The sequence below is a fragment of the Electrophorus electricus genome, chromosome 24, assembly GCF_013358815.1.
Source record: "Electrophorus electricus isolate fEleEle1 chromosome 24, fEleEle1.pri, whole genome shotgun sequence".
Lineage (NCBI taxonomy): Eukaryota > Metazoa > Chordata > Actinopteri > Gymnotiformes > Gymnotidae > Electrophorus > Electrophorus electricus.
In genome coordinates, this window is record NC_049558.1 from 3918172 (window position 1) to 3942500 (window position 24329).

Consider the following 24329-nt stretch of genomic DNA (forward strand, 5'->3'; position numbering starts at 1 on the left):
AAAGAGCCAATTGAACTTTAATCAAACATTCTGGCTGCAGTTGCCACGGCATAGGGTGCGTAAATCCGGCATACAAAAGCCAGCCAGGAAATCAATACCCTACCGAAACATTAACACATGCAATCGTGGATCAGAAGACAGTTTCGCCGAGACAGCCCACGCAAATTAACTGATGCTTTCCAGCCACTCTCGGAACAACGCGCGTGGCCCGTAACGTCCAGCTCAGGGAGCAAGTCTGCGCTTTTCCGTCCTCACTGCTTCCCTGTCTACCTCTTGCACCAGGACCACTCCTCCTTCCCCATCAGGACTCTCGCAGCAGTACACAGGCTGTGGCGCATGCTGCCTACTGCACTTTTAACACGCTTTCATGTCTGGGCACTCGGTACGGACGGTCACTGGGTACGACACGGTCTGTTTAACTGAGCCCAAATTGACACCGAGTGTCTTTAAATCGTATTGATTGCTTTCATGTTTTGCTTCAGTGGTTCTTTTTGACATAAACCGGTCATTAATGTGCAGCCCTCACCGACACTGGAACAAATGTTGTGGCATTCATGGCAGGCAACGGAAAAACAAGCATTCACTACATCATCCTGGAGCCTCATTTGATTTCACACTTGTGCGTTGCATGTTAACCAGATAAATCACTACAGCAGTACATCCTGAAAAGAAAAAAAAAAATCCACTATGGCATTAAATCAGTAAATCACCGTAGAGGATTAATGTGTACGTCCAACAACATGAAACAGCCAAACTAACGGACACAAGCCTTCAGCAGCTGTGTTCCTGTAAGTAAATACACTCGGACAAAAGATCAGCAGCAGGCTAATGGAGGAAGAGACCATCATTAGAACATACGTGGAACACAAACAGTGTAAACAGTACAAAGCTTGCGCATTTGTCACGTGTAAACACTAGTGCTCAGTCACGTGGATTCATCAACTGCTCAAGGGCTTGGACTGCCTTTTAAAAATCGGTTATAAATGTCCATGGTAAACCTGACAAAAAGGGAAGATTTTAAGTTAACTGGAGCTCACTACTAAGGACATTGTACATCTAAAATTCATTTTTTTTAAAAATCTTTGTAATAAAGGTGAAACAAGGCAGTAGGACTGTACTACAGGTTCTGATTATGTTGAACAAGAGGAGAAGACAACAGCTTCGTCTTTCCTAGACAGATAAAATGTGCTTGGAGAACTTGCCATGGATTGCTGGAGAGCGAAAGATTTCCTCAGTGCACATCTGTTTTCTGCAAATGTCTCCTTGTGCTCGAGTCGAGCCACCATCAGGGGAACAGGCTGCTCAGCACCCCCCCCCCTGTGCCCCCTGCACCCACCCCCGAGCCCTTTGGCGAACACGGGTAGGTAAAATATCAATTATCACAATTGCATCGATTACTTGTGGGTGGTTTAGACGTTAGCCAAATAAGAAACATAAGTGCAACAAATCCTCATCTTTGACTCGAATTTCCACCCACCTCAGCCTCTTGCACGTGCAAATTCACAACAACGCCATGCAAATTAGCTCCTGCGCCGGCACTTCTGTTCCCCATGTTACCGGGTTAACCCTTTACCATCAGCCATTAGTGGAGTTCCTCACGTGTGTGTGTGTGTGTGTGTGTGTGTCTGGGTGGAGGTGGGGCCATGTGCTGGAAAGTGCGGGGATTTGGCGGGACCAAACAGGGCGCAGGTGCGGGCCAAGGGATGGCAGCCTTCCTGATGTGAAATCTAATTGAAATGTGCAGCTCAAAACTGGTCCGCGGGAGAGATGGCTGGCTCTCCTCACAGCCTAATGACTGCTCCCAGTGCCATACCCGCGCGCTCGCTCTCTCCATCCCTCCCCCTTTCTCTCTGTGGCTGGCTCTGAGCCGTGGAGCCCCGGTTTAATATGAAAGGAGATGGAGTAAGGTCATTTTAGCTCTAAATCACGTTAGCCATTTTACGAAGAGAGCATTTTATGGTCCTAAAACATTGGCTCTGGCAGAAGGTGGAGAAAAAAAATTTCTCAGTTCGTCTCAATAACAAGAGGAATGTCATGGTATGCAAGGAAGCACCACGGACATTCAGAAGTTATTTAGGCCTCACACTACCAAATCCAACCCCCCCTCCCCCACCACCACTCAAAAACCCCGCAAGCGACAGGGCCTGCTGAGAGCAGGCATTCACGCGCAAGCTGGAAAACACCACACTTAATCCTGCCGGCTTGGGCAATATGTGGAGGAGTGCAGAGCTTGATCGGGCTGATGAAATGTTTGGAGGGGATCATCTCTGGCTGATGATGAATTTCCTCGGGAGAAAACTTCCCTACAGAGACCTCTAGCAAATCCCCGTTCGAGTCTGGCCGCAGACATGGGAGTCAAATTGGGATTTGAGTGGAAGCGTGGAGAGGCTGTACTGAGCTGCGGTCTCCGGATCAGCTCCCCCCAGTTCTCCCCGGCATCTTCTCATTCGCTTCCACGAAGCCCACTCGGAATTTCTCGGTGCGGGCAGGAGGAGCAAAAAGAGAAGTTATTAGTTTGTTATAAAGGGAGATGTCCTACTGTGACGCGACATAAGAGACGGCACCCGGGGGAGGGGACGTCTCCCGTGATTTCCTGTTTGCCTGGCGCCCTCTGAAGCTGGGGCCCCGTTGCAAGTCAGTGTCAAAACGACAGATCGACAGAACGAATTATAGCCAACCTTTCCGTGCAACAGAAAAGGTACAGTGAGAGCGAGACGAATCTCTCCAACCCAGCCCATGCTTTCATGAGCATCAGAATGCCAAACCTTCTCATGGCGCGCAGAGCTATTGTGAAGCAAGCTCGCGGACACGCTTCCAGTCCTGAGGTTTTCACGTCACGCTCACGTGCCGAGCGCGAGCCTGTTTTTACATTTGCTAAACTGGTTGCCCACTTCAGAGTCTTCTGTGCCTTTTCACCTGCATCTGTAACTACCGTTTAACTATTTGCCCGTTCTCATAGACGTTAACGTCTGTCTGAACTGTATAGCAATCTTGTTTCAGAATAATTTTAACACATATAAACCAGTTCACCGAACAAATGTGGCAAGAAAGGTCAAAATTTAAACAAGGTCTTGCACATGATTTTAAATATTTAAACAGATCATCCAGCCTCAACAATGGTAAACACACAACTGTGTTTTGTGCCATTCGTTTTCTTTTCCTCCTGCAGCTTTTAACAGTAAAATACTGTACATGCTGGCAATACTGACAACATAAGCCTGGAATTATAGGTTGTTTCAAAATGCTTCCGTCTGCAGGATATATCTGGTGGGGGGGGGGGGGGGTGGATTATCTGACAAGAGAAGGGCTTACCTCCCCATCACTGCACCCCCCCACCACTGCACTTGGGGCATTTTTTTTCTTCCCCCATCCCATTTTTGCCTCAAGAAGGTGCTGATGTGCAACCACGTGGGTGTATGAAAGTTCACGGTTCTCTGCATATGTGCAAGCTGCAGTTTCCCATAGATCATGCTTCTCTCACTGTGATTTAAAATCATTGTGAGTTGAGTGTTTTTTTGGTGGGGGTGTGCATGCGCGTGTATATTTGGATCGGCCAGTTGTGTGCGTGCACGTGTCTGCGCCATGCAGGCGTGAAGGCTAAAGTCTCCGTATTTACACACTCGTCCGTGCTCAGGCCGGGGCTTGAACAGATGGTTTCTGTTTTTCCTGGCAGATTTGTGATGAAGCCACAAAAGGCCCCTGCTTTGACAGGGCGCCAAACGGTTAAGGCTGTAGCTGGCAAACGCGACGCAAGGGGAGGGCAGCGTGGGGAGGATTGCGTGCGCGCGCGAGCGTAAGACACAGCGGAGCGGCTGAGAGAGAGAAAATGGAACATAACAATGGACGGTCAACGATGCATGGAGAAAATGTCTCCGGAGCGCACAGCCGGGCTGGGCCAAGCGCACCTGGGGCTGAAACAACATGTGGCCGCTGGATGCGTGCCACTCCTTTGCAGCTGGACACCGCCATTGGCCCAGTCTGGACTCGTTCTAGCCCTGGTGCCAGAGAGAAATGCGACTTGCGTTTTCACTTTGCCAGAGAACCCAGCATGCTGAAGTACAGACAGACTGGCTGAGAGGTCGACTGTACTGCTGCTCACCAACTAATGCAACATGACGCAGACCAACAAATAAAAAGGCCAATGTTTATGTCTTACATTCTCATGTTGGAGAAATGCCATCAGTCTCTATGGCATGTCATAATGAATTGTTCATTAAATTTAATAGCATGATAGTACTATTATATAGTATAGCACCTATATCATTACACACACACAATCAATCAATCAATCTATATCCATCCATATATATATATATATATATATATATATATATATATATATATATATATATATATATATATATATATATATATCTCTCTCTCTTCTAACCTGTTTTTATATAAATGTCTTTTATTTTTATCGTTTAGTTTTGTTTAATCTAAAATTGATCTTAGTTTGAATTATTTTGTGTAAATTAATAATAACAATAATAATAATAATAACAACAACAACAACAATAATAATAGTAGTAGTAGTGCCTACAGAGGGTAAATATAACCAGTGTGTTGTGTAGTCTAGAGAACGGTATGAAAATTACAATGAGGGTTCATCTCTCGCGGTGGGGAATGCATTACTGTGACCCTGCCCCAGGGTCCACAAAGCAAGCCTTCATACCACACTGAGAAAACTGGTTCCACTGAAATATGGACACCCACCTTTGCGGTTAAATCAAGCAGAGGCGCAAGAAAGCTGAGCGCCACAATGGCCTTGGCCGGTGGCGCGGGGAGTGAAAGGATGTTAAACAGACAGCGACTCCCTGCTGCGCAGACAGTTTCTGTTGGAAAAGAATGAATAAGCTCTGCTTTCACAGGTCAAAGACGCGCAAGCACAGGAATCAGCACTTGCGTTTCCCCGCTGTAAGCATTTTTTTTTTCTCGCCAACAGAGTTGGACGCTATGGACACGGCGTGGCCGCTCTGAGGGGTGTCCGGGCACTCTAATCCCAAAGGTCAACTTGGGAAGCCACGTCTTTGTTCCCCAAACCACATATGGGGGAGAATGTAAACAGGACAGTTAGGGCTGTGCATCATGAATTCGGTCTGAACTGTACGGGGGTGGGGGTGGCTAAAACCATAAAAATGGCCCAAGATCCCCAGACTAATGACATTTTCCATGTTTCCATAAACAACGACATCATTTACCAAAACAAGCAGGCTATTCTGTCAAGGCCCAAACAGCTGCTGCCAACTGGGCTGGCCTGCAGCTTCAGCCGTTTTAATTAGAGTCCAAGCCCTAGTGCTGGTAATCCAAGCCCCCACCCCCACGGCGGCAGGCCTGACGGCACTGCGATGAATTTAATCTGACACGTGTGCTGAGTGCACCGGGGCAAACATCTGCTGCGAGGCTGAGCAGAAAACACTTCCATCATCTTGGGTGCAGCGAAAATTACAGAGCCTAAGAGCCAGTGCCGCCGCTCACGGCGAGACCTCTGCAGCGCTCTCTCCTGGTGCCCCCACCCTACCCGCCCCCAAAAACTCCCAGTCGCCGTGGCCGTTCTTCGGAGCCCTGCACACGACTACTCCTGTGCCGGTTTCTCTTGAACCCTCTGTTGCTGTACATGTTCCTTAACAACCGCAGATTGGACTTATCCAATCAGGTGGGATCTTTCTTTTTTTTTTTTTCTTTCTTACTGTGGGTCTCCAAGTCCAATTAAAAACCCTGGCTTGAAGAGTGGGTGACTACAGACCAAAAGCCAAAAAAAACCAAACAAACAAACAAATTAAATTCTTGCTGTAAGCAATGTGCCCTTTCTCAAAGCAGAGAGAAGCAGGAAATATTTTGAATGTTCAGTAAGTTCACTTCACTTCAGAGCACAATTTATAAAGCACCTTAGAGAGTTGTTCTGCATGGAATAACATGAGACACTGCAATGTCCTTTGTAATCAAAAGCTCATGAGTGTTAATGTTAACCAGACCTGGATCAATAAATGCTGAGTGAAACAGCCGAGTATTGCAGTGGCAGGCAGAGTCTGCTCTCTCAAGGCTTCGTTGGAGACGTTGTTCTGCCGTGTGCGTGAGAGAAAGAGTGTGTTCTGGGGGAGGCAAAAGGAATGATCTGATAGGACTAAATGAAGCACACTAGCCATATGTTCAGGAGCCTCAGAAGTCCCGGTACACAAACTGTTCCATGACGCAGTCATGCGCGTAGAGGAAATGGCGGCGGCTAAGCCAGGTGGGGTGGTCACTCCACACCCCCACTTCCCGAGCGTCCTCTTACATTCGCCTTCGTGTAACGCATTCCTGACAGGCAGCCAGGCCCGGTGTATTTGCACAGGGCTGGAAGCGTACCGCTGGCAACGACTGTTCAGGAGATATCCAGCTGAGGAGAGGTGACACGGACGTGGACACGGGGCGCTCCATCGCCCTCTACAGGCCCGGTCCTTGATAGGTTAGCAGGGCACTCCAATGACAGGCCGCACAAGTTGGTTGTTTGTGTTAATTAAAAAAAAAAGGGTAAAAAAAAAAAAAGAAAAAAAAAAAAGAAAACAAGAGGAGGGGGGGGGGGGGGGGGGGGGTGTATGTTTTGGCACCGGACAAAAAGGGAGGAAACCTCTGGTTCTTTTTTGTTCTATGCATTTGAAAGCCCAAATTTAAATAAATGAATTAAAAAAAAGTCATATATGAATAAGAAAGAGGCGGGCAGGGAGAGGAAAAGTCAAGCGAAGGAGAGGGAGGAGACTGTTGAGGAAATAAACCTGGCTTTCCTCAGCGTAGCACAAGCGCAAGCCGGGGCAAAGGAGGGCACACCGGCGTTCTCCTCAGTCTGTACTGAGCTAACCCCTTGACCCTGACCACAGCCTCTCCCTTCAGTATTCTCACCTACTATTTCTATTTATACATGTCAGCCTGTTGGGTTTTCCATTTGTGGGTTAAACGTGTAAAAAAAACACAACAACATTCTTACAGCTAATATTACTATTTAAAGGACCACAAATGTAAAGGTTTCTTTTTCCTTCTGAAGCCAACATTCTTCTTTTTTTTTTTTCCTTGAACTTCAACTAGAAAAACTATTAACTAACTTATAAAATGAGCGAATACATTACAAAGGTTTAGGTTCTCTAGGAGCAACCGCGATGCTAACACTGCACATTTACTTAATGACCTTCTGGAAAAGCAAAAAACGGCCCCAAAACCTTAACTAAAGGATCACCAGTGACTAGATGCTGGGCAATCTCTCCCTCTGCCAAAGGAGCTGAGTAAACAGAGCACTAATGACTAATGAATCTGAGCATGAAGGTGAACTGCTACTCTAGTCAAACATATATTTGGTTGGGCAAACACTCCCTTGGTTAATATTTATTTGTCGTCAAGTTGAGGTCCCAGCAGTGGCTCTTTGTGCTCTCAGGATATTCTTTAATAAGTAACCTCACTGCTAAATCAATACACCAACGCTGTATTCTCGCGCTGGGCTTTCAGACGTTGCACATGCTCTCAAAGACCCAAGAAGACACCCAGACTGGCGCTGCGGACAGCTGACCTTTACATGACGAGTGCCGCGTGCATAAAGCCAACGTGGAAGCCCCTCCGACTGTGCGACGGACATTCGAGCCCATAGAAACTTCACTTTTCTTTCACATACATGAATTGCAGCACGTTCAAGCTGCATATTGCGAGGCAATGTGTGCTGGGAGCAACCCACAAATCACATTCAAAGACTAAACACACTGCTGAAATGATCTGAAGCTTTGCATCAGAGAGCACTGAGCCGAGGACAGTCCCATACATTCTTTTTATTTTTTAATCTTTGCTCAAATTCATATAGCTGCTACAGCAGTATTACTTAAGCGGACACAAGCAAGCGTCTTCCTTGGGAAGTCTGCTTTAAAGCCCATGTCAACAGTGGTATACCGTGAACGTTGCCAGCAGGGTTAATGTTGATTATGACTGTTGTCAGACATGGCAGTGTGCACACATTCCTCAGGTCCAACCACTAGATGGATGGATGTGGTGTTATCCGTGCTGCGTGTCGGGCCGGATGGTTCCGATTCGTGCTGGCTCTTCTCCGTTCCAGTAATGCTTTGTTACGGTACAGGCAATAAAGCACTGGAGCGTTTAACTGGGCCAGTAACAAAACACAGTACGTGAGCTAGAAAGACCAGAAAAAGGGTGCCACCTTTCTGTTAGAACCAAGTTCAAGTTGTATAAGCTCTGCAAATCCAACAGAATACAGAAAAAATACTACTACTGTAATTATCAGTTCTAATACTACTTTTATACTTCAAGTGAGTTATTAAAAGTACTATCTTTCACAAAATACTCCTAATTACTAGCCATTAATTGCTTTTCAATAAACTTTATTATGCACCGGTGCATGTTCTCTCTAGTTTGAGGGGAACTTAAAAGAAAAAAAAAAAGGTTACTAATTAAAAGTGAGTAGAATCATAATTTTTATGCCAAGCTGAGTTGAGACCCAGGGTTGGACAGCACTTCCCTCAACAGCACTGAATAAACAACGCTCTGTTCTGGTTTAAAACAGTGTGCTCAATGTTCGCGGGAATCTGCCAGACAGCCGAATACGCTTCCTGTTCAATCGAATATCCATGCAACTACTCCAGTCCTTCAGCTCCTTGTCTGGGCTGCTTCGGAAGGGCTGGATGCAAGATATCCACTGAAAACAACAACACTAGGAAAACCACACCAGCACCATTTTCTGCCCAGGACTGAAAAGTAAAAAACAACAACAACAAACAAACAAACAAAAACACACACAAACAAACCAACCACCCATACACTGGGGAGGAAATGACTTACCGTTTCCTTGTTTGGCAGCAGCTCTTTCCGAATCCTGAAGAAGTTCTTGCCGTATTGCCGGAGCCCTTTAATGAACCGTTTCTGTTGTGGAAAAAGTGTACACAAAAACAAGACAAAAGGTTTTTTTTTAGGTCCTTCAGAATTTCACCAGCTACAAAATACCTCCATAATCACTCTAAAGTCTTTACGAGCCTCATACTGTAAGCGGGGGGGGAATAATGTTTCATGGCTATGTAGATAGCTCTGCTGACGGGAACGCTGAATGTTAGCACAAACAAATAGAGGAAATGACAAAACCAGCACACAGAGCACAGATCCACAACAAAGAGGCAAAATGACAATTTCTGCCTAAATGGAGTTGAGCTGGAAAATCTGCATACTGGAGTCGTGCAAAGTTCAAAGCACAAACTCAACTTCACTAAGTTATGGAGAATCACAACACACCTCTCCTGATCTAGCACTTATCATGCTCAGCCTTCAAACAGGAGCTTAAATCCTGCAAAAAGTGCAAGAATTACAAACACGTCCGCTTACATAAAGTCACTTCAAAACGGTAGACAACTACGGCTTCGCACGCAGAATCGCGCGGGCGGCCAGCGATCTTTTAAAAATAACAAACACACAAAAACAGCTGGGCTTGTGAAATCAAACATCCACTTGAAGGAAAATAACTTTCGACGACAGACGTTATGGAGTCAGCTAATAAAACGCAGCACTCGTCTTTACAGGGAGAGAAGAAACACAAAAGAACACACTCCGTGCCCGAGACGCATTTCTGCTCCTTTAAGGGCCACAGACGGTGAGCTGTAAAAAGTGGAAGCAGAAAACGTTCATAACCAACCGAGCAGACGCGCAGCAGATTTACTTTCTTCTCCCAGAAACAAGCTCCACTTCGCGAGCTCGCCGACGGCTTCCACCAAGTAACTCCTCTTATTAAAAAAAAAAAAAAAAAAAAAAAAAAAAAAAAAAATCAAGGCAGTCCGGCCGGAGTGCAGTCCGGATCACCTAGGTCCACTCGCAGGCAGGAGATCGTTCAAGGCACAAATCCACAAAGTCTCGAAAGGTGTGACGCTTCTTTTTTTTTTTTGCAAGCAAGAAATAGCTTGTCACTCTCTGCTCCTCCACTACAAAGGGGAAGGCTTTACATGTGATCTTTCTGCTCCAGAGCCTCTGTTTTGCGGCGGAGGGTAAAACCTGGAGTGGAGTTACGCGCTGCATGGTGGCTCGGGGCACCTTTGTCATCCCAGCAGGGTCTGAGCGCAATCAGCCTGCTGAAGCTGCATTTAAGTGTGCGCACGCATGCGTGAACGCACGTGTGTGTTTGTTACACCGCAGTTACACACACCACCTCCATACAGCCCCTTCTCATTGGTGCAGCCTTTAAAAAACAAACAAGCAAACAAAACAGGAGACTGAGCGGTTTCATTAAATACAAAAGCGTCCAGAGCACAGTAAGCCACACACCTCCACAGCAGAGAGCCTGAGAGAGGAGGAAGGCGGGGGGCCATGTGCATCAGCGTAGGGTCTTGGCCACGGGAAAGAGGAGGTGAGCCACCAGTAAAACCAGACACGGAGTTCCTCTTCCTTCTCACTACATATAGTGCATGTGTGTTTGTCTGTCTGTGTGTGTGTGTGTGTGTGTGTGTGTGTGTGTGTGTGTGTGTGTGTGTGCTGGTTATGTAACGGGGGAGGTGTTTACACATGGCTTTTAAAAGAGCGATCTGTGGCAAGGATGGGCGGGGCCTGCTCTCGTTCCAAACGGAATCCCTTCAGAAGATTTCCTCTTCACAGTGTTATTAAAATGTACAGTGAACCGCAAGACTTGAAGATGAAGAGCATAAATCCTGCAGATTCAGAAACACAAGCGCTGTCAAGTCATCCTTTTTCCGGGCTCAGAGGCACTCGCGGAAGAAGGAACAGACCGGCGTGTTCTGACTCGGCTCCTGAAGACAGCACACTGCCGTCAGCCCGACGTTTCATCTGCTTCACCTGGCTGGAGGGATGGTATCCTAACCAGCAGGTGGAGCCGTGTACAAAACCTGGGATTGGAACTCGCCCTATAATCACAGCCTCGAGTGGAGTTTCTCAAGCATCTATCTGTGTCATATTTAAGTAAATAAGCAAATGTATAATTTACAGAGTAAATACATCAAATAAATACTGTATGTACAAACAGGCATGCATACACAGAGCCCAATTCAGCTTGATTCTGGTTAGTGTTGCATAATTACAGCAATTTTTGTGATTACATAATTTAGCAGTGAGAACAGGCGTTGGATAAATGAGGACCAATTGGTAGGGAGTTTTCTGCAGGAACAAAAAAGCTTGGCCGCTGCTGCATGTGCATGTGTGCACACATGCAGTGACCCCTGCCACAGGCCTGACCCACGCCTGGCACCACGACGGATGATCAGCTGCCCCGATACCTGTGCCCGGCTGCCCACCCGGAGCAGGGGGACGAGCCGCGGCCCGGCACGTGGGGTGGGCCGAGGAGATCGGCCCAGTGGGACCTCTAGCTCCGACCCGTGCGGCAAAAAAAGAAATCCCGTTACACCTGCCGGGCCGGTGGGGGTCACCGTACCGGTTTTGTCTGCATAATTATGCTGTGCTGCGCAATATTTCCGTCGCTGACCTCGCTCTCGCTCCCTGCACGGAGCCGTTTCTCTAAGCCTCCATTTCAGCTGCCTGAGCTTGCTGCTCTCCCCAGTCCGGCTAATAAATCTTCCACCAATCTGCTCCCTGAATCGCTCTGGCCCTGCCACGATTGCTCCAGCCCTGGGTTGCTAGGCGACCGGGCAGAGGGGAGGCGGGGGTTGAGTGGGAGAGCCAGAGGGAGGGAGGGAGGGAGGTGTAGAAGCGAGGGAGGAGGGGAGAGGGTTACCAAATCACCAGGCGCACACTCCGCTGAAACAACAGGCTTCTTTCTGTCAGAAATTGTTCCAGAGAGCTGGCTGTGTGTTCCCCTGCTCCGACTTCACACTCCCTCCCTTCCTCTCGCTCGGCTCAACAGTGCGCCATTGTAAAAGGCAGAGGAGACCACGGAAGGGGAGGCTGAAAAGGCCATTGTGATTCCGGCATAACTTCCTGCTTAAACAATAACTGTTAGAAGCTGAAAAACTGGTTAAGATCATACGAGCGTGGGGGGAAAAAAAAATAAAAAAAGGCGATATGGGTGAGATAAAAACCCGACGCGCTCCGAGCGCACGGCGGCCGCGGTAGACGCACGAGTTCCCCCAGGAGACAGTGCCGCTGTCAGACGTCTGGTTCACGGTGCCCGGCGCTGAGCCCTGTCTGGCGTGGGTGTAAACACACAGCGGGCTTGTGAAATCAGTCTACTTGACCTTTCGCTGGGTCTGACCTACTATGCTGAGCTGGAAAGAACAGGGTGTAAATTTAGTCGCTGACAATATCACATGCGCCAAGTGACATGAAAGCGGTGAAGGGCCAACCGTGACATCGGTGCGCATGCGGCGACCGCAACAGCAAACGTAAGACAGCCCACATCCTGTCTGTATGAAGCTTACATAAGAGGAAACCCACAACAGAAAAGGAAGAAAAAACAAACAATGAACAAAAGTAAAAAAAAAAAAAAAAGTAAATTGCTGAAATGACTCCAAACATTCATGTTTAACGCATGCAGGGGTGTGTGTTCCAGGGGCAGCCAGCCTGCAGCCTGTGCTGGAGTGAGCCTGCAAACATGCAGAAGCTCCGCAAAACCAGTTTCCTCTGCGCTCGGGGTAAAAGCAAAAGGTGACAGGAAGCATTTCAGCCCGCCCTTCCTGCCTGCTAGGAGCACGCAGCTATTAAAAACCTCCCTAAACTCAGCTACCAAGACCGGCGGTTACAGATCGTGCACGAAACCCGCTTTGAGGTAACCAAGAGAAAGGAAGAAAAGGGCTTTTAATAAAACGCTAAATCGGCTTCATGCTGGGTGGGCATTTTCATACACAACGGTGGCGAGCCCTACATCTGTGCTAGCACGCACTTTAAAGCCACGCTGTCTGTGCCTTGTGTGTTTACGTCAGAGGCACCGAGGTGGGGCTGGGCTTTTGGGCGCTCAGGGTGTGCAGTGTCGCGCTCCCGCCACAGGGGGGCGGCGGAGGGGTACGCGGCTGCTCTCGCCCCGCCACACACCTCCTCAGGAAAAATTCCACCGCGTTTGCTGAGTAAATAATAATGGCCCGAATGAAACCAAAGCCACCACTGGGGCACGTGTGGGCATTAGACGAACGCAATGGAGGAAGGAGGAGGCTGCTGAGAAACTGACTTTCCATTTTCTTCTGGTGTTACTAAAAATGAGTGTAAAGGGTGTTATTACATGCTGTATTAGACTGTTCTTACAGAGGGATACGAGAGAAGGTGCGAGCAGGCTTAGCCGCTCTCTCAGAGGTGAAGGAAAGGGCCACTAGACCCCCCCATGTTAACAGCTGCAGGCAGCAGGGACAAGTCCGTCATTTCAGAGGCAGTCACTGTCAGTTTTATTCACATCTCAAAAAGGTCTGGGGGAAAAAAAAAGAGCAAGCATAATGACGCCTTGGTCCTGAGGGCTGAGCCAGCAGAGAGAGAGAGAGAGAGAGAGAGAGAGAGCGAGAGAGAGAGAGAGAGAGAGAGAGAGAGAGAGAGAGAGAAGAAAGCGGGGGATGATGGATAAATGAGGAGGAGCAGGCAGGGCTGGTCCAAGTGCCAAGGTCAGGGGAACATTTCCACCTGTCCCTCCAGGCGGCCGAGACATTGATGGCGCAACCTGAAATCAGATCACTGGGAGGGCGGGCCTTGGCGCTACGGTGGCATGCGGCCTCGCGGACCCAGGGTGGGGGCAGGGGGGATAGATGTAGCTTCGCGAACGCCGACAGAGATGTAATCGAGGCCGCACATCGTGCACTATTTATCCAGCCCCTCCATTATTCATGCCAGACAGACTGTTACACACTTCACTTCGCACAAACTCTACACCATATACTTTCAAAAACTGTTACACACACACACACACACACTGCTCTCAATCAATAAATAACAACGCAGAGCAATTGATCCTTTTTAATGGCCTCGCAGAACCCATTAATATAAGCCACAGTTTTCCACCCCATCTCCGGAGAGAACAGAAGAATTACTGAGAGTAACGACAGTGTCGATGGCCACCATCCACTAGATCGCAATGAAGCGGCAAATCACGACCATGGCGATGCCCGCACGCTTGAGGGCGTATGCGGCCGTGGGGGCCCGTAAGCACAGGGTGGACACGCGGGCGCCGGTGGCGCGGCACCCGCCCAGAGCTGGCCTGCGTAAACCAACCCAAAAGCAGAACGCTGGACGCGCCGGCTCCGTTTCGAAGCCTCCGCGAGGTGCAACCAGCGGGCGAGTCGAGAGCTCTCCTCCTTCCCCAATTGGCTGTGGCCTGGGCTAGCAGCATAGAGGCTGCCTGCTGCGTGGTTTTGCACTCGGTGACACCGAGAGCCGCTCGGGTACTTTCCCCGATCGTGAATGCCAGCCTTTTCTTCCCTTTCTGGTTCTTTGTTTTTTCGGTCTCCCCCTACGAGATGCTTGTTCTGAAAGTGCGAGTCATCGCGGGAGTGAGGGAGGGACAGCGAGAGCATTTCAGGTCTCCGTTGTGAACGGAATGAGTCAGCAGCACAGGGTGGGGACTCCGAACCACACGTTACAGAGGCGTTCCGACAGAGAGCGGCGCGTCAAAGGCGCGGCCTGGCCTCGCTACTCTGATCGGCCGCACAGCACGTGCACGCTTTTCGGAGGCGGCGGACGATCACGCACGCACACCAACTACTATATCATCTCTCAAGTTGCTTAATCTAGCGCAGTCATAAACCACAATTCACAGGACGTAAACAGAGTATCAGACTGTGATGAAGCTTCAATGTTGACTGCGACATAAGCAAACAGGGGCCCTGAATTACAGCCCCCTCGGCCCCTCCTCTGCTCCCCCTCCCTCCCTCTCGTGAGGAGATTTATTCTACAGGCCATAAACAGGATGCAGCTGCCCTGTTCCGCGGGACTTCACCCAGCTAGAGCTTTTCTCAGACACAACACACACACACCCTCTGTTTAAAAAGCCGAGTTAACTCTTCTCTTACCACTTCGTCTTCGGACCAGCACTTCTCAATCAGCTTGGGCACGGGCTTCTTCACCAGCCGCTGCAGGGCCTTCCCCGCGTCGTAGCTGCTCTCGTGCAGCTGTGGGAACAGCAGGGGGCCGGTTAGCATACGCACACACCGGTCCGATTCGCATTGAGAAGTAGAGCGCTGTACCAGACGGGCCCGTTTCAAAGTCCTCGGACCCTCTGGCTCACTTAAGCTCCCTGACTCTTCTGCATCGCACGCTAAACTGGCTTCCTGCGAATGCGTCAGAGTGGCTGAGCCTGGACATTCAGGCAGACATTGGCTCACGGTAGTGGATGGCTCGGTGACAGAACAGGCTTAGGTCCAAACAGCTGAAGCACACTTCCAGGAGAAACCACCAACACTGTGTACATGGGCCCCTGACATTGTAGTGACACAGGCATGATTCACTCAGCTCTTAAAACTTTTACACTGCATTAGTATGGGAGACTTAACACAAATCATTAGAGTTATATTTTATATTCATATAAATTCAGACAGAAAAACTTGAACTTGGCATATACTCAAATTAAATGTTCGTGAATTATTAATTAGTTCATCTAGAATGGAACATTTTCCTAAGTTAGTCTTCACGGATGTACCATGGAAATTAGTATCAGGGATTGTCCTGGGGTGGCACCATCTCGTTGCCATGGCAACGCAGCACACTGGAGTCAATATCAACAATAATTACCCGCAAGGTGGGAGCAAAACAGCCTGTCAAATGTGAGCAGGTAGGGGACTGGGAGCGCACATTGAAAACGCATCAGAATTGCAAACGGGAGGTCAAAAGATCAAGGAACAGTAAACCGCAGATGACGGTAAATCTCTCCTTGGCCCGAACTGAAATGCCATGCTGATTGCATTCACAAGTTAATTCGAGTTCAGTCACTGCTCTGCGATCAGTTGTTTTTTTTTGTGGTCACCACCATGATGCATCACATGCCGGGAGGCTTGTGAGGCTAGAATGAGCATACGCCCAGCTACTAACGAGGCTTTCCTCAGCTCAGCCTTCAGCTGAGTGTCCCCCGCATCCAATCTCATATCATACGCCCCCCCCCCCCCCCGCCCCATCTGAATTTCAACTTCCCCCCTGCACTCTCTGAACCCGAATCTCACGTGTCTGCCCCCCGAATCTCCACCCCTCCACTCTCTGAATCTGGTGTCCCCCCCTGTGCTCCCTGAATCTTGTATCCCCCTGATGCTCTCTGGCATGCTGGGTCTTGTCATAAGGCCAGGGCTTCAGTGCTTGAATGTGGGGGCGCTGCGGTAGCGATCAGAAGCGAGCGAGCCTTTCGCGAAGTGTAGATGCGTTGCTGGCACACAACCCCTCCCACTGGACTGCAGGGAAGCTAAATGGTAATGCAAATGAGCAGCGGGTGTTTCCACGGTTCTAGTGGCCACCTGATTGTACAGAATGGAAAGGGGGCATGGAAAAAAACAACCTCTGATGTTGCTATAAATTACAAAAATCGTGACCATCATGCAGTGACTAGTTAATTACTACAAGGCAGTTTTTACTAGTTTGATTGTTGCTGGCCATCCTGTGACCAGGTGGTGTATAGTCTGGACAGAAATACAAGCAGGAGCTGAGACCCATTACACTTAGCAATTAGACTGTGTAAGTAAAAGAGAAGTAACGGGCTAAGACTGTGCACATGAAGCCCTGCTAATGACATTTCCTAAAATACTTCCTGCCCTTAACATCAAATCTTGAGAAAATGTCTCTTCCCGATGCCTGTGGTCTTATGCCTCCAGAACCTCTCCTCTGTTTAGTCAGACATGCGTTCTATGATTTCCCTAACTGGGGATAATCGGATTGGTCTAATTGCCGTCTGTTATCCTGGATGATTTTCCCTAGTTGAATTATGACAAACATCTGAACTGTACCGAAACAATGACGATGACTAATTTAGCTACGACCAATTTAGTCAAACATTAAACCGCTGATTAGACAGTAACTGTAGCCTAGCAGTAATTACTGCAGCTTATTCCGGGACAGAAAAATTAAACTTGCTGACAGGGAATGGTTCAGAGAATTTAGACAATAGAAGCTCTGTAATTATGCAGCGCCGCTCCGAACGCAGACGAACGTCCCTGGGGAAGAGAAGTGCTGATCCATGTGGCTTTCCCGGCTCATCTGCCACAGTGACCAGTGCCGTTCCTGCTGTTCTCCACCCCTTCTCCCTGCTGCAGCTCCTGAAGCTGCTAAGTTAACAACATTCTGACACTGACAATACGCAAGTAAAAAACAAACAAAAAAAACCCAACACCACGCAACCTTTTGAGGATCAATAAAACAATAAATCAAGACGGCATATTTAGTGTGTGTCTTGGTGGTGGCGTTTACTGGGGGCCAGTGGAGGCTTCATGGTTTCCTTAGGCAAGCATTTACAAGCATACCAAACAAACATTCTCTGGGCAACAGAAAATAACATTTGGATGCTGATTACATTTCTTAGCAGCTAATTTTATCTTAATCAAATGAGGATCGACACCTCCTGTACTTTCAGTGCCGCCGTTTGTATTAAAGGAAAGGTTTTATTCGCTATCTGTGGTGTTAGCTTATTATTGCTTTCTAAAATGGCAACAGTGCAGTTTGTCAGCTGCACGCCCTTGTGGTGAGATGAAGTAACTGCATGCTGGCTGCATAAGCAATACATGAGTTATTATTCAATAGTAAATCGACAGAACAGAGTATGACAAACACATGTAGTATACATCAGTTACTGTTAATAATTGCAACTTTCATACAGACCACTATAGTCCTAATAAGTGAAATATAATTAGATTTGCGTCCGACCTGGCCAACACCCATGACCATAGAAGACTGCTAATGTGCTGACTTTTTGCTGTTGCAGGCAGCACGGTTAAACTAGGGCACCGGAACGGCCAGAATTCACAGCGACGCTTTGTAAGAAGCGACATTCGATATGGAGACGAAACCTGCCGGTGAGTGCGGGCAGAAATGCGCTCGCCACCCACATAAAACATGGAGAGCACGTTCAGACTGAGAGCAGACACCTTCCCTGGTCGTTTCCCTGGCGTGCTAATAGAGTTATGTTTTTATACCTCATAAAACCCCAGAATAATGCTGACAGTGGATTAAAATTATGATGATAGCGATGCCAACACTCTGCTGTCGTTGGACTGGTTATACTGGAGAAACCTGTCCCGGGGCCCAGTTATTTTTTTTATTGCATCCAACACGCTAAAAGCAATTAGCAATAAATCCATCTGGGCTTTGCAGGGGTGGAGAGGAGGAAGGCTAATATGTGGAGGTAATACAGCAGGCAAAGCCATCAAGCTGATATTTATACACGTCGCCCGGGAACCAAACCATTTTCATAAGGAAATGATCAACACCGAGTGCGGGGTGCGTGGGGGTCTGAGGCCAGCCCCCCCCCTCGCCGGCACACAAGACAGATTTCATAGTTTTAACAGACCAGGGCGCTCTGACGCGAAAAGCTAAATCCTCCGTCCACATTCGTCTTCCAACGCGCTGGATGATTTACTGAGAAACGAGACGGAGAATCGCACCGTCGTCTCGATACTACCGCGCTGCCTGCTGCGATTTCTCATCTCCTTTATTAAGTCATGTGGAAATAAAGGCGTATAAAAGTTTACCTTAAAAACAGAAGTTAAACCGGATTTACGACAGGAGGCAAATATAGTAACATTACCTATTTTATGCAGATAAACCTCATGCTTCCAGGCTGACCTATGAGTCAACTGTATATAGTGAGAATCAAAATGTATGCACCTTACCTGCTAGCATAAATGCTAACCTTGTTAGCCTAGATTAAGAGAATACAGTACTGAAGACAGTTGAGTGCTTTTATAGGTTGATCCTTGAAATAATATCAATTATTGTGTAATATAGTGAGGCTTTTACAAACCTTTTCTACTACTCCATATGCCCTCTGTCTTTAAAAAAACCCCCAACAAAAACTGTGGAGATACTCTCACAGCACAAGATGATAAAAATAACCAAAAACATGGGGATGAAGAGTGGTGGTTCAACACACACCGTGGCAGCTGCAATATGCTGCTCCAGCCTCCTATACACAGATTATCAATCTGTTACTGGGAAACCCTTGAAAGCTAGGATTAATATAGTCCGCTAGAATATTCTTGGGTTTCTGCTTGATAAACCAATTCCTAAACCTAAACCAAAAAATGTTGAACTATAAACTGTGATATCTGCCATCTTAGCATGCGGTCTGGTCGCAGGCAGGAGCAATAGCGTACCGTGTTTAGTGCGTTGAGTGTGGTGTCGTCTCTAGAGGCAGCGAGGCAGCCGTCCTCGGTCGAGCCTCCATCACACATCCCTGCAAAAGCAGCCATGCTCCTGGACGCCGCACGCACAAAATAAAAGAACAAAAACGCATTAACAAACGTGCATATACAGCTAAAAAGCAGGAAGCTGCAACATTACTGCTGATTAAAATAGCATGACCTCCATAACAATTGTGCCAGTTTAGCCAATTAATAAGGGGGGGGGGGGGGGGGGGGGGAACACACACGCGCGCGCACACACATACATGCCCACACACACCCACACACACGTACACACGCAGCTTCTCAGCTGGTCTGTTGGATGTAAGGTGAAGTCTGAGACGAGGGCAGGACTCACCTTGCTGCCCTCAGGTACATAAGCAGGTCACAGTCATTGACCCCAGGCATCCACACCAGCTCCTCGTTCTCCGTCACTGCCTGGCCTCCGGGAGAGGGAAAAGGCAGGAGCTCTGGGAGCTTGGCCTGTTGGGCACAGAGCCGCTGTTACACCGCTGCCGCTCAGAGCCGAGGTCCAAAACCCTCTCACGTGAAACTCGCACAGCTGGACAACTGCGCCGCACAATCAAGAGTGAGGAACGTGACCGCAAAAGCAAAAAAGTGGAAAGTGGGGGATGGGGGAGACTGGAATAACCCACACGGCATATTTGATATCAAAATTATCTGCGGCAGGAGTTTAAAAGTTGCTATCTAGCATCTCCAGGAGGCAATTTGAATTTTACCTCCTTTACAAACAGGACAAGTGTTACGTGCACGTGTGTATGACAGGCTTGGCCAACTATATACATTGACTCAAAAGATAATCATCGCCAGAATTATACGTGATATCATTTTGCAAACATGACCCTGCTATGTAGCCTAAGTGCTCTGCTGCATTTCAGTGTGAGGGCAAGGGAGAATTTAAAAATAGTCTTACATCTAAAAACAATGGTGAAGAAAAAAAAAACTGGTTTTGATTCATGTATAGTTGCCCAGTCGTTACAGAGTTCAAGTTTTTTAACAACAGACTGGTCCAGACACAGCCACGATGATATAATTATCATCCGTTTAGCTTTTCAGCCATTCATGCCAACATGTACTCACGACTACAGCGATGTAAATTCAGTGGGCATTGAGCAGTGCTTGTGCTGAGACTTTATTTTTATTCTATGTAACCCTGCTGACGTTTAAACAAGCTTTCCATGTTAGTTTGGTTAGAAACCAAAATACTGGAGCCTTTTTAAAATAATGTCCTCACCACAACTGGATTAAGTGGCATGTACTAAAGTTTCTCTGGTTAACTTACATGTACACCAGCATTCTCTACCATCACTTATCCAAGTGGTGTTTTCTTTTTAAATGTGTATTTGTATTGTTGTGTTTGTGTAGGCTGTAATTAAATGTACTCTTTTGTACTGTATAAATATTTAACCATCCATAGATTAGAATGTTTGTACAAAGGTAATGGTTAAGTAAAGGCAAAGCGATTAAAAGGAGGGAAAGAAAAACCACATGGCAATGGTACACGACAGAAAACGGAACAATAATTAGCTTAATATCCGTAGTATAAATGATCGCAATATTCGATAATATCGTTTCGTGGCCTGCGGGCAGTGCGTGCAGAAGTGATGTTGATATTAGCAAGTATGGTGCACCACCTCTGCCTGCGCCATAAACAAACCTCCTTTGGGCAAATTAAATGTGACCAGCAATCGTCTGAATATGAATGCGCAATCCCAGTAGAGCAGCTAAGCTCGGCCAGTAGCAGCGCTCGGATAGTTTCTCGATACGAAATTTATGTTCTGGCGGTTCAATTACTGCTTGCGTGACGACCCCATTTAGCCGTTGAAGCGCATCTCGCGCTACGGCGGCCAGCAGGCCCGCTAGTCCGCGCGGGCTTTCTCCCAAGCTACTTCACCGTCACGCAGTCCATTTGCACGCTGTTAAAGCGGACACGGCCGGCGGGAGCCGCCGCTGCAATCATTCCACATGACAACCCTCTGATGTGTGTTTAGGGTGGAAGCGAGCTATAAAAGGTATGACGGTAATAGCGCGCGATATTCCGCCTCTTTCATCGCTCTCGGCGCCCCCCCCCCCCCCCCTTTTTTTTTTTCGAGCCTTCGATTTTGAACCGCCGCGCCCGCGCCTAATCTCCACTCGGCAGCACCGCGCGCGAGTGTCTGTCAGACCCGTTTTCCTTCCAGCACCTCGGTACAGACGGGCAGCCTGTACGAAACGCGTTTTGCTGCAATAGGAACCCTCCGCTAGCCCTCGGATGGCTTTAGTCTTCTGCTCAGTGTCCCTGATCATGAGGCTACAGTATACACTGATGCATATCATGGCATCTAGATGCAGCAGTAGGATGCGCGCGCTTCTCGATCAGGTCATACTGCAAGTTAGCACACGGCACGTTAAATATTCTGGTGCAGTGCCCGTACAGAGCTAATCTATCTGAACGTGTCATGCAGCCTACACTGGGCGAGGGGGGATTCAGGTTGCATGTTTAATATTCACATAGTACATACATACATACATACATACATACATACCTGGTGACTGGGACCTACTCGAATCTCCCCCTGTGTGCTGTTTAATCGCCTAGAAAAAGACAGACAAAGAAAGACAAAGAAAGAAATTATTAGGCAACAATGAAAGCAAAATGGCAAGAGCACTGAAAATGGATGTAGGCCTATAAAATATACTGTAGCTAAGCCCAATAGATGTTACATTTTCCTGCTATAATAAGAATATAGTCCAAGTGATGACTTCTACTATAGTGAATTACAGAGAAATTGCATGCAGCATCACACATTTGCATTAGGTGATGATTGCATTTGGATAAAACATTCGTGTTGCAATATTTGCATACAATGGGACCGTGTGGGGGTTATCCGGACTAGAAGCCGCAGAGCTAAACAAAGGGGACAAAGGCAGCAGGAAACGGGGACGATGTGTCTCATTGTTCACAGAGGTACAGTACAACAGCCCCTGAAACGGCCAGATGATACAAGGGGAGAGAAACCCTGAAATGGCTGCTGTTACAACACCCCCGCCCCCCCCCGTAACCATGGCAACTACAATTTAATAATAGTGTTCCGATCTCCAGCTGCAATGGATTAAAGAAAATGACAAGATGTTCCTTTTTCAAAAGCCTTTCCCTCTCTGTTGCCAAGGCAACGGCGCCGATTTTCATGTAGCCAGGGTGCAGAGCGGGCCCAGAAACTGTCAGTATGATTTGCGTGGAGAGCAACGCACGCTCCATCACTGTGCCGTCAGCTTCAACCTCGCTGGAAAGCGGGGGGTGGGTGAGGGCCTCTGGTAGCTATTCAAGTCCTCAAATCACCGCCCGCCTTCGAAGGACGTTTCATAAACACTCCTTCTGCCTCCGGCCCTAGCCACTAAATTCTGACAAAAAACATAAGCACTGTCAACGGAGGAAATTCCACATGGACACAAACATGGCAGGCAGATGCGCGGAGCAGACGGATCCCGCAACGAGCACTCCCAAGCACTCCTCTCAGATGCAGGATTATCTGAGGGATTAGGTGTTCAGGTTACGAGTCTTAATTCCCGTTCTGTGGAGTCGTGCCATTTCGAAAATGAAACACAGGTCTGAAGGAAATTAAAAGCGTGGTGCGGTGGGCCAACCAGATTTCTGCAGCGAGGTTAAGGAGGGCGCACTGATGTGCAGCACGGCAGGATTTGGGGGAGGGACGGATATCGGCCAGCGGAATTCCTGAACGTTCTTCTGCTCCTGACGCTTCCGGCAGGCCAGAGAAAAGCGGCTCCAAACGCTGGAACGGGGGGGAAACACGACCCAGAGGCAGCCATGTTGTGCCGAAGGAGACAAGCACATTGCATTTGGTTCAAATAACAGCCTGCTGTCCAGGCATCTTAGCACAAACACACAGCAAAGCTGAGAGGCACTAGGAGTGCTTTTAACTGAACACACAGCACCGAACAAATCACGGCCCTAAAACATTCCACTCCGGTGAGGGACAATCTGTTGCTGTAATAACACACACAATTACTCAGATCAGCAAACAAAATTTCAGCATTAAACATTTCTCAGCAAAACATACACAGGTACAAAACCCCTGAGACTAGGACAAGTGTTGCTTTATTCTTTTCTATGTAGTACCAGTTGCAAACTGCTGAATTATCCATCCCCTAGATAAAAACCTTTAAATTTACCATACTAAATAAACTCAAGGTCCATACACTCCGTGAGGTCTGGACAGCACAGCCCTACTGCATAATTCAGCTTCCTTCCTGGATAAAGTCTTTAGATGGCCATGACACTTTAGAGTAAATATGTCTGAGTGGGCCAGCATGTTGTGAATACAGATGCTGTGACTAATCATGAAATTACCACAACTGTCCACACTGTTCAAATGTAAATCTATGCACAAGTACCCAGTCTGGTGTCAGAGGTCATGCATCCAGTCTAGCATTATGCAGTTCTCTGCACAGTGGATAACATTTGACCTCCTTGAGCAGTGTAATAAGCATGTCTATCATTCACTCTGCTGTTTAGGCATACAATGGTGTCAGAATTTTCACAGCCAATATTTAAACAAGGCTGCAATAAAGTAAATAAACGTGGAAAAGCTATATTCGCTCAACTTGTTCATCTGTCATGTTCTTGTGATATTACATATAAAAGAATTTAACTGGACAAATGATCTAACTGCTAAAACACAACAGCATATAGTAATATGTTCACACATCACATATCAAACTTTTTAAGCATTAATCCTGTTGTTCTGTGCCAGCGGGATTATGTATAATGCAATGTGTCAGAAATCTCGTTTTCCTTTACATTGGCCAACTCATTCACACGAGAAGGCTCTCTCGGCACGCGACGGGCTGACAAAGCACGCGCTGCGTTCCACGTTATTTAACTCGACCACGAGGACGGCAATCAAAGCCTAGCCCCGCCCCCTCCATCAATACCACCCAATCCCTGCGTGACTAACACTGACATAACACGAACAAACACGGTGTACGCAACAACTTTACCGACTAATTTCCCCCAAAAGACAGCGAAGTGTGAACGCGCACGCAGAGCCCCCCCGGTGCTTCCCGCGCCATGTCACCTGGACTGTAAACACACGGCACTGCAAAATG

General features: G+C 47.7%; 1 protein-coding gene across 7 annotated transcripts in view; it reads right to left on the reverse strand.

The window, feature by feature from the left end:
- rerea (arginine-glutamic acid dipeptide (RE) repeats a) overlaps positions 1-24329 on the reverse strand; it is a 119237-nt gene that overhangs the window by 9172 nt on the left and 85736 nt on the right. For 6 of the 7 annotated variants that reach the window (XM_035522277.1, XM_035522274.1, XM_035522273.1 and 3 more), the window contains 5 exons: positions 21749-21797; positions 19561-19685; positions 19176-19275; positions 14901-14999; positions 8812-8892 (listed from right to left, as the gene is read on the reverse strand). In XM_035522277.1, coding sequence (XP_035378170.1) covers positions 8812-8892; positions 14901-14999; positions 19176-19275; positions 19561-19685; positions 21749-21797 — 454 coding nt within the window. The remainder of the gene's footprint in view (positions 1-8811; positions 8893-14900; positions 15000-19175; positions 19276-19560; positions 19686-21748; positions 21798-24329) is intronic. The other variant, XM_035522278.1, reaches the window with a different exon arrangement.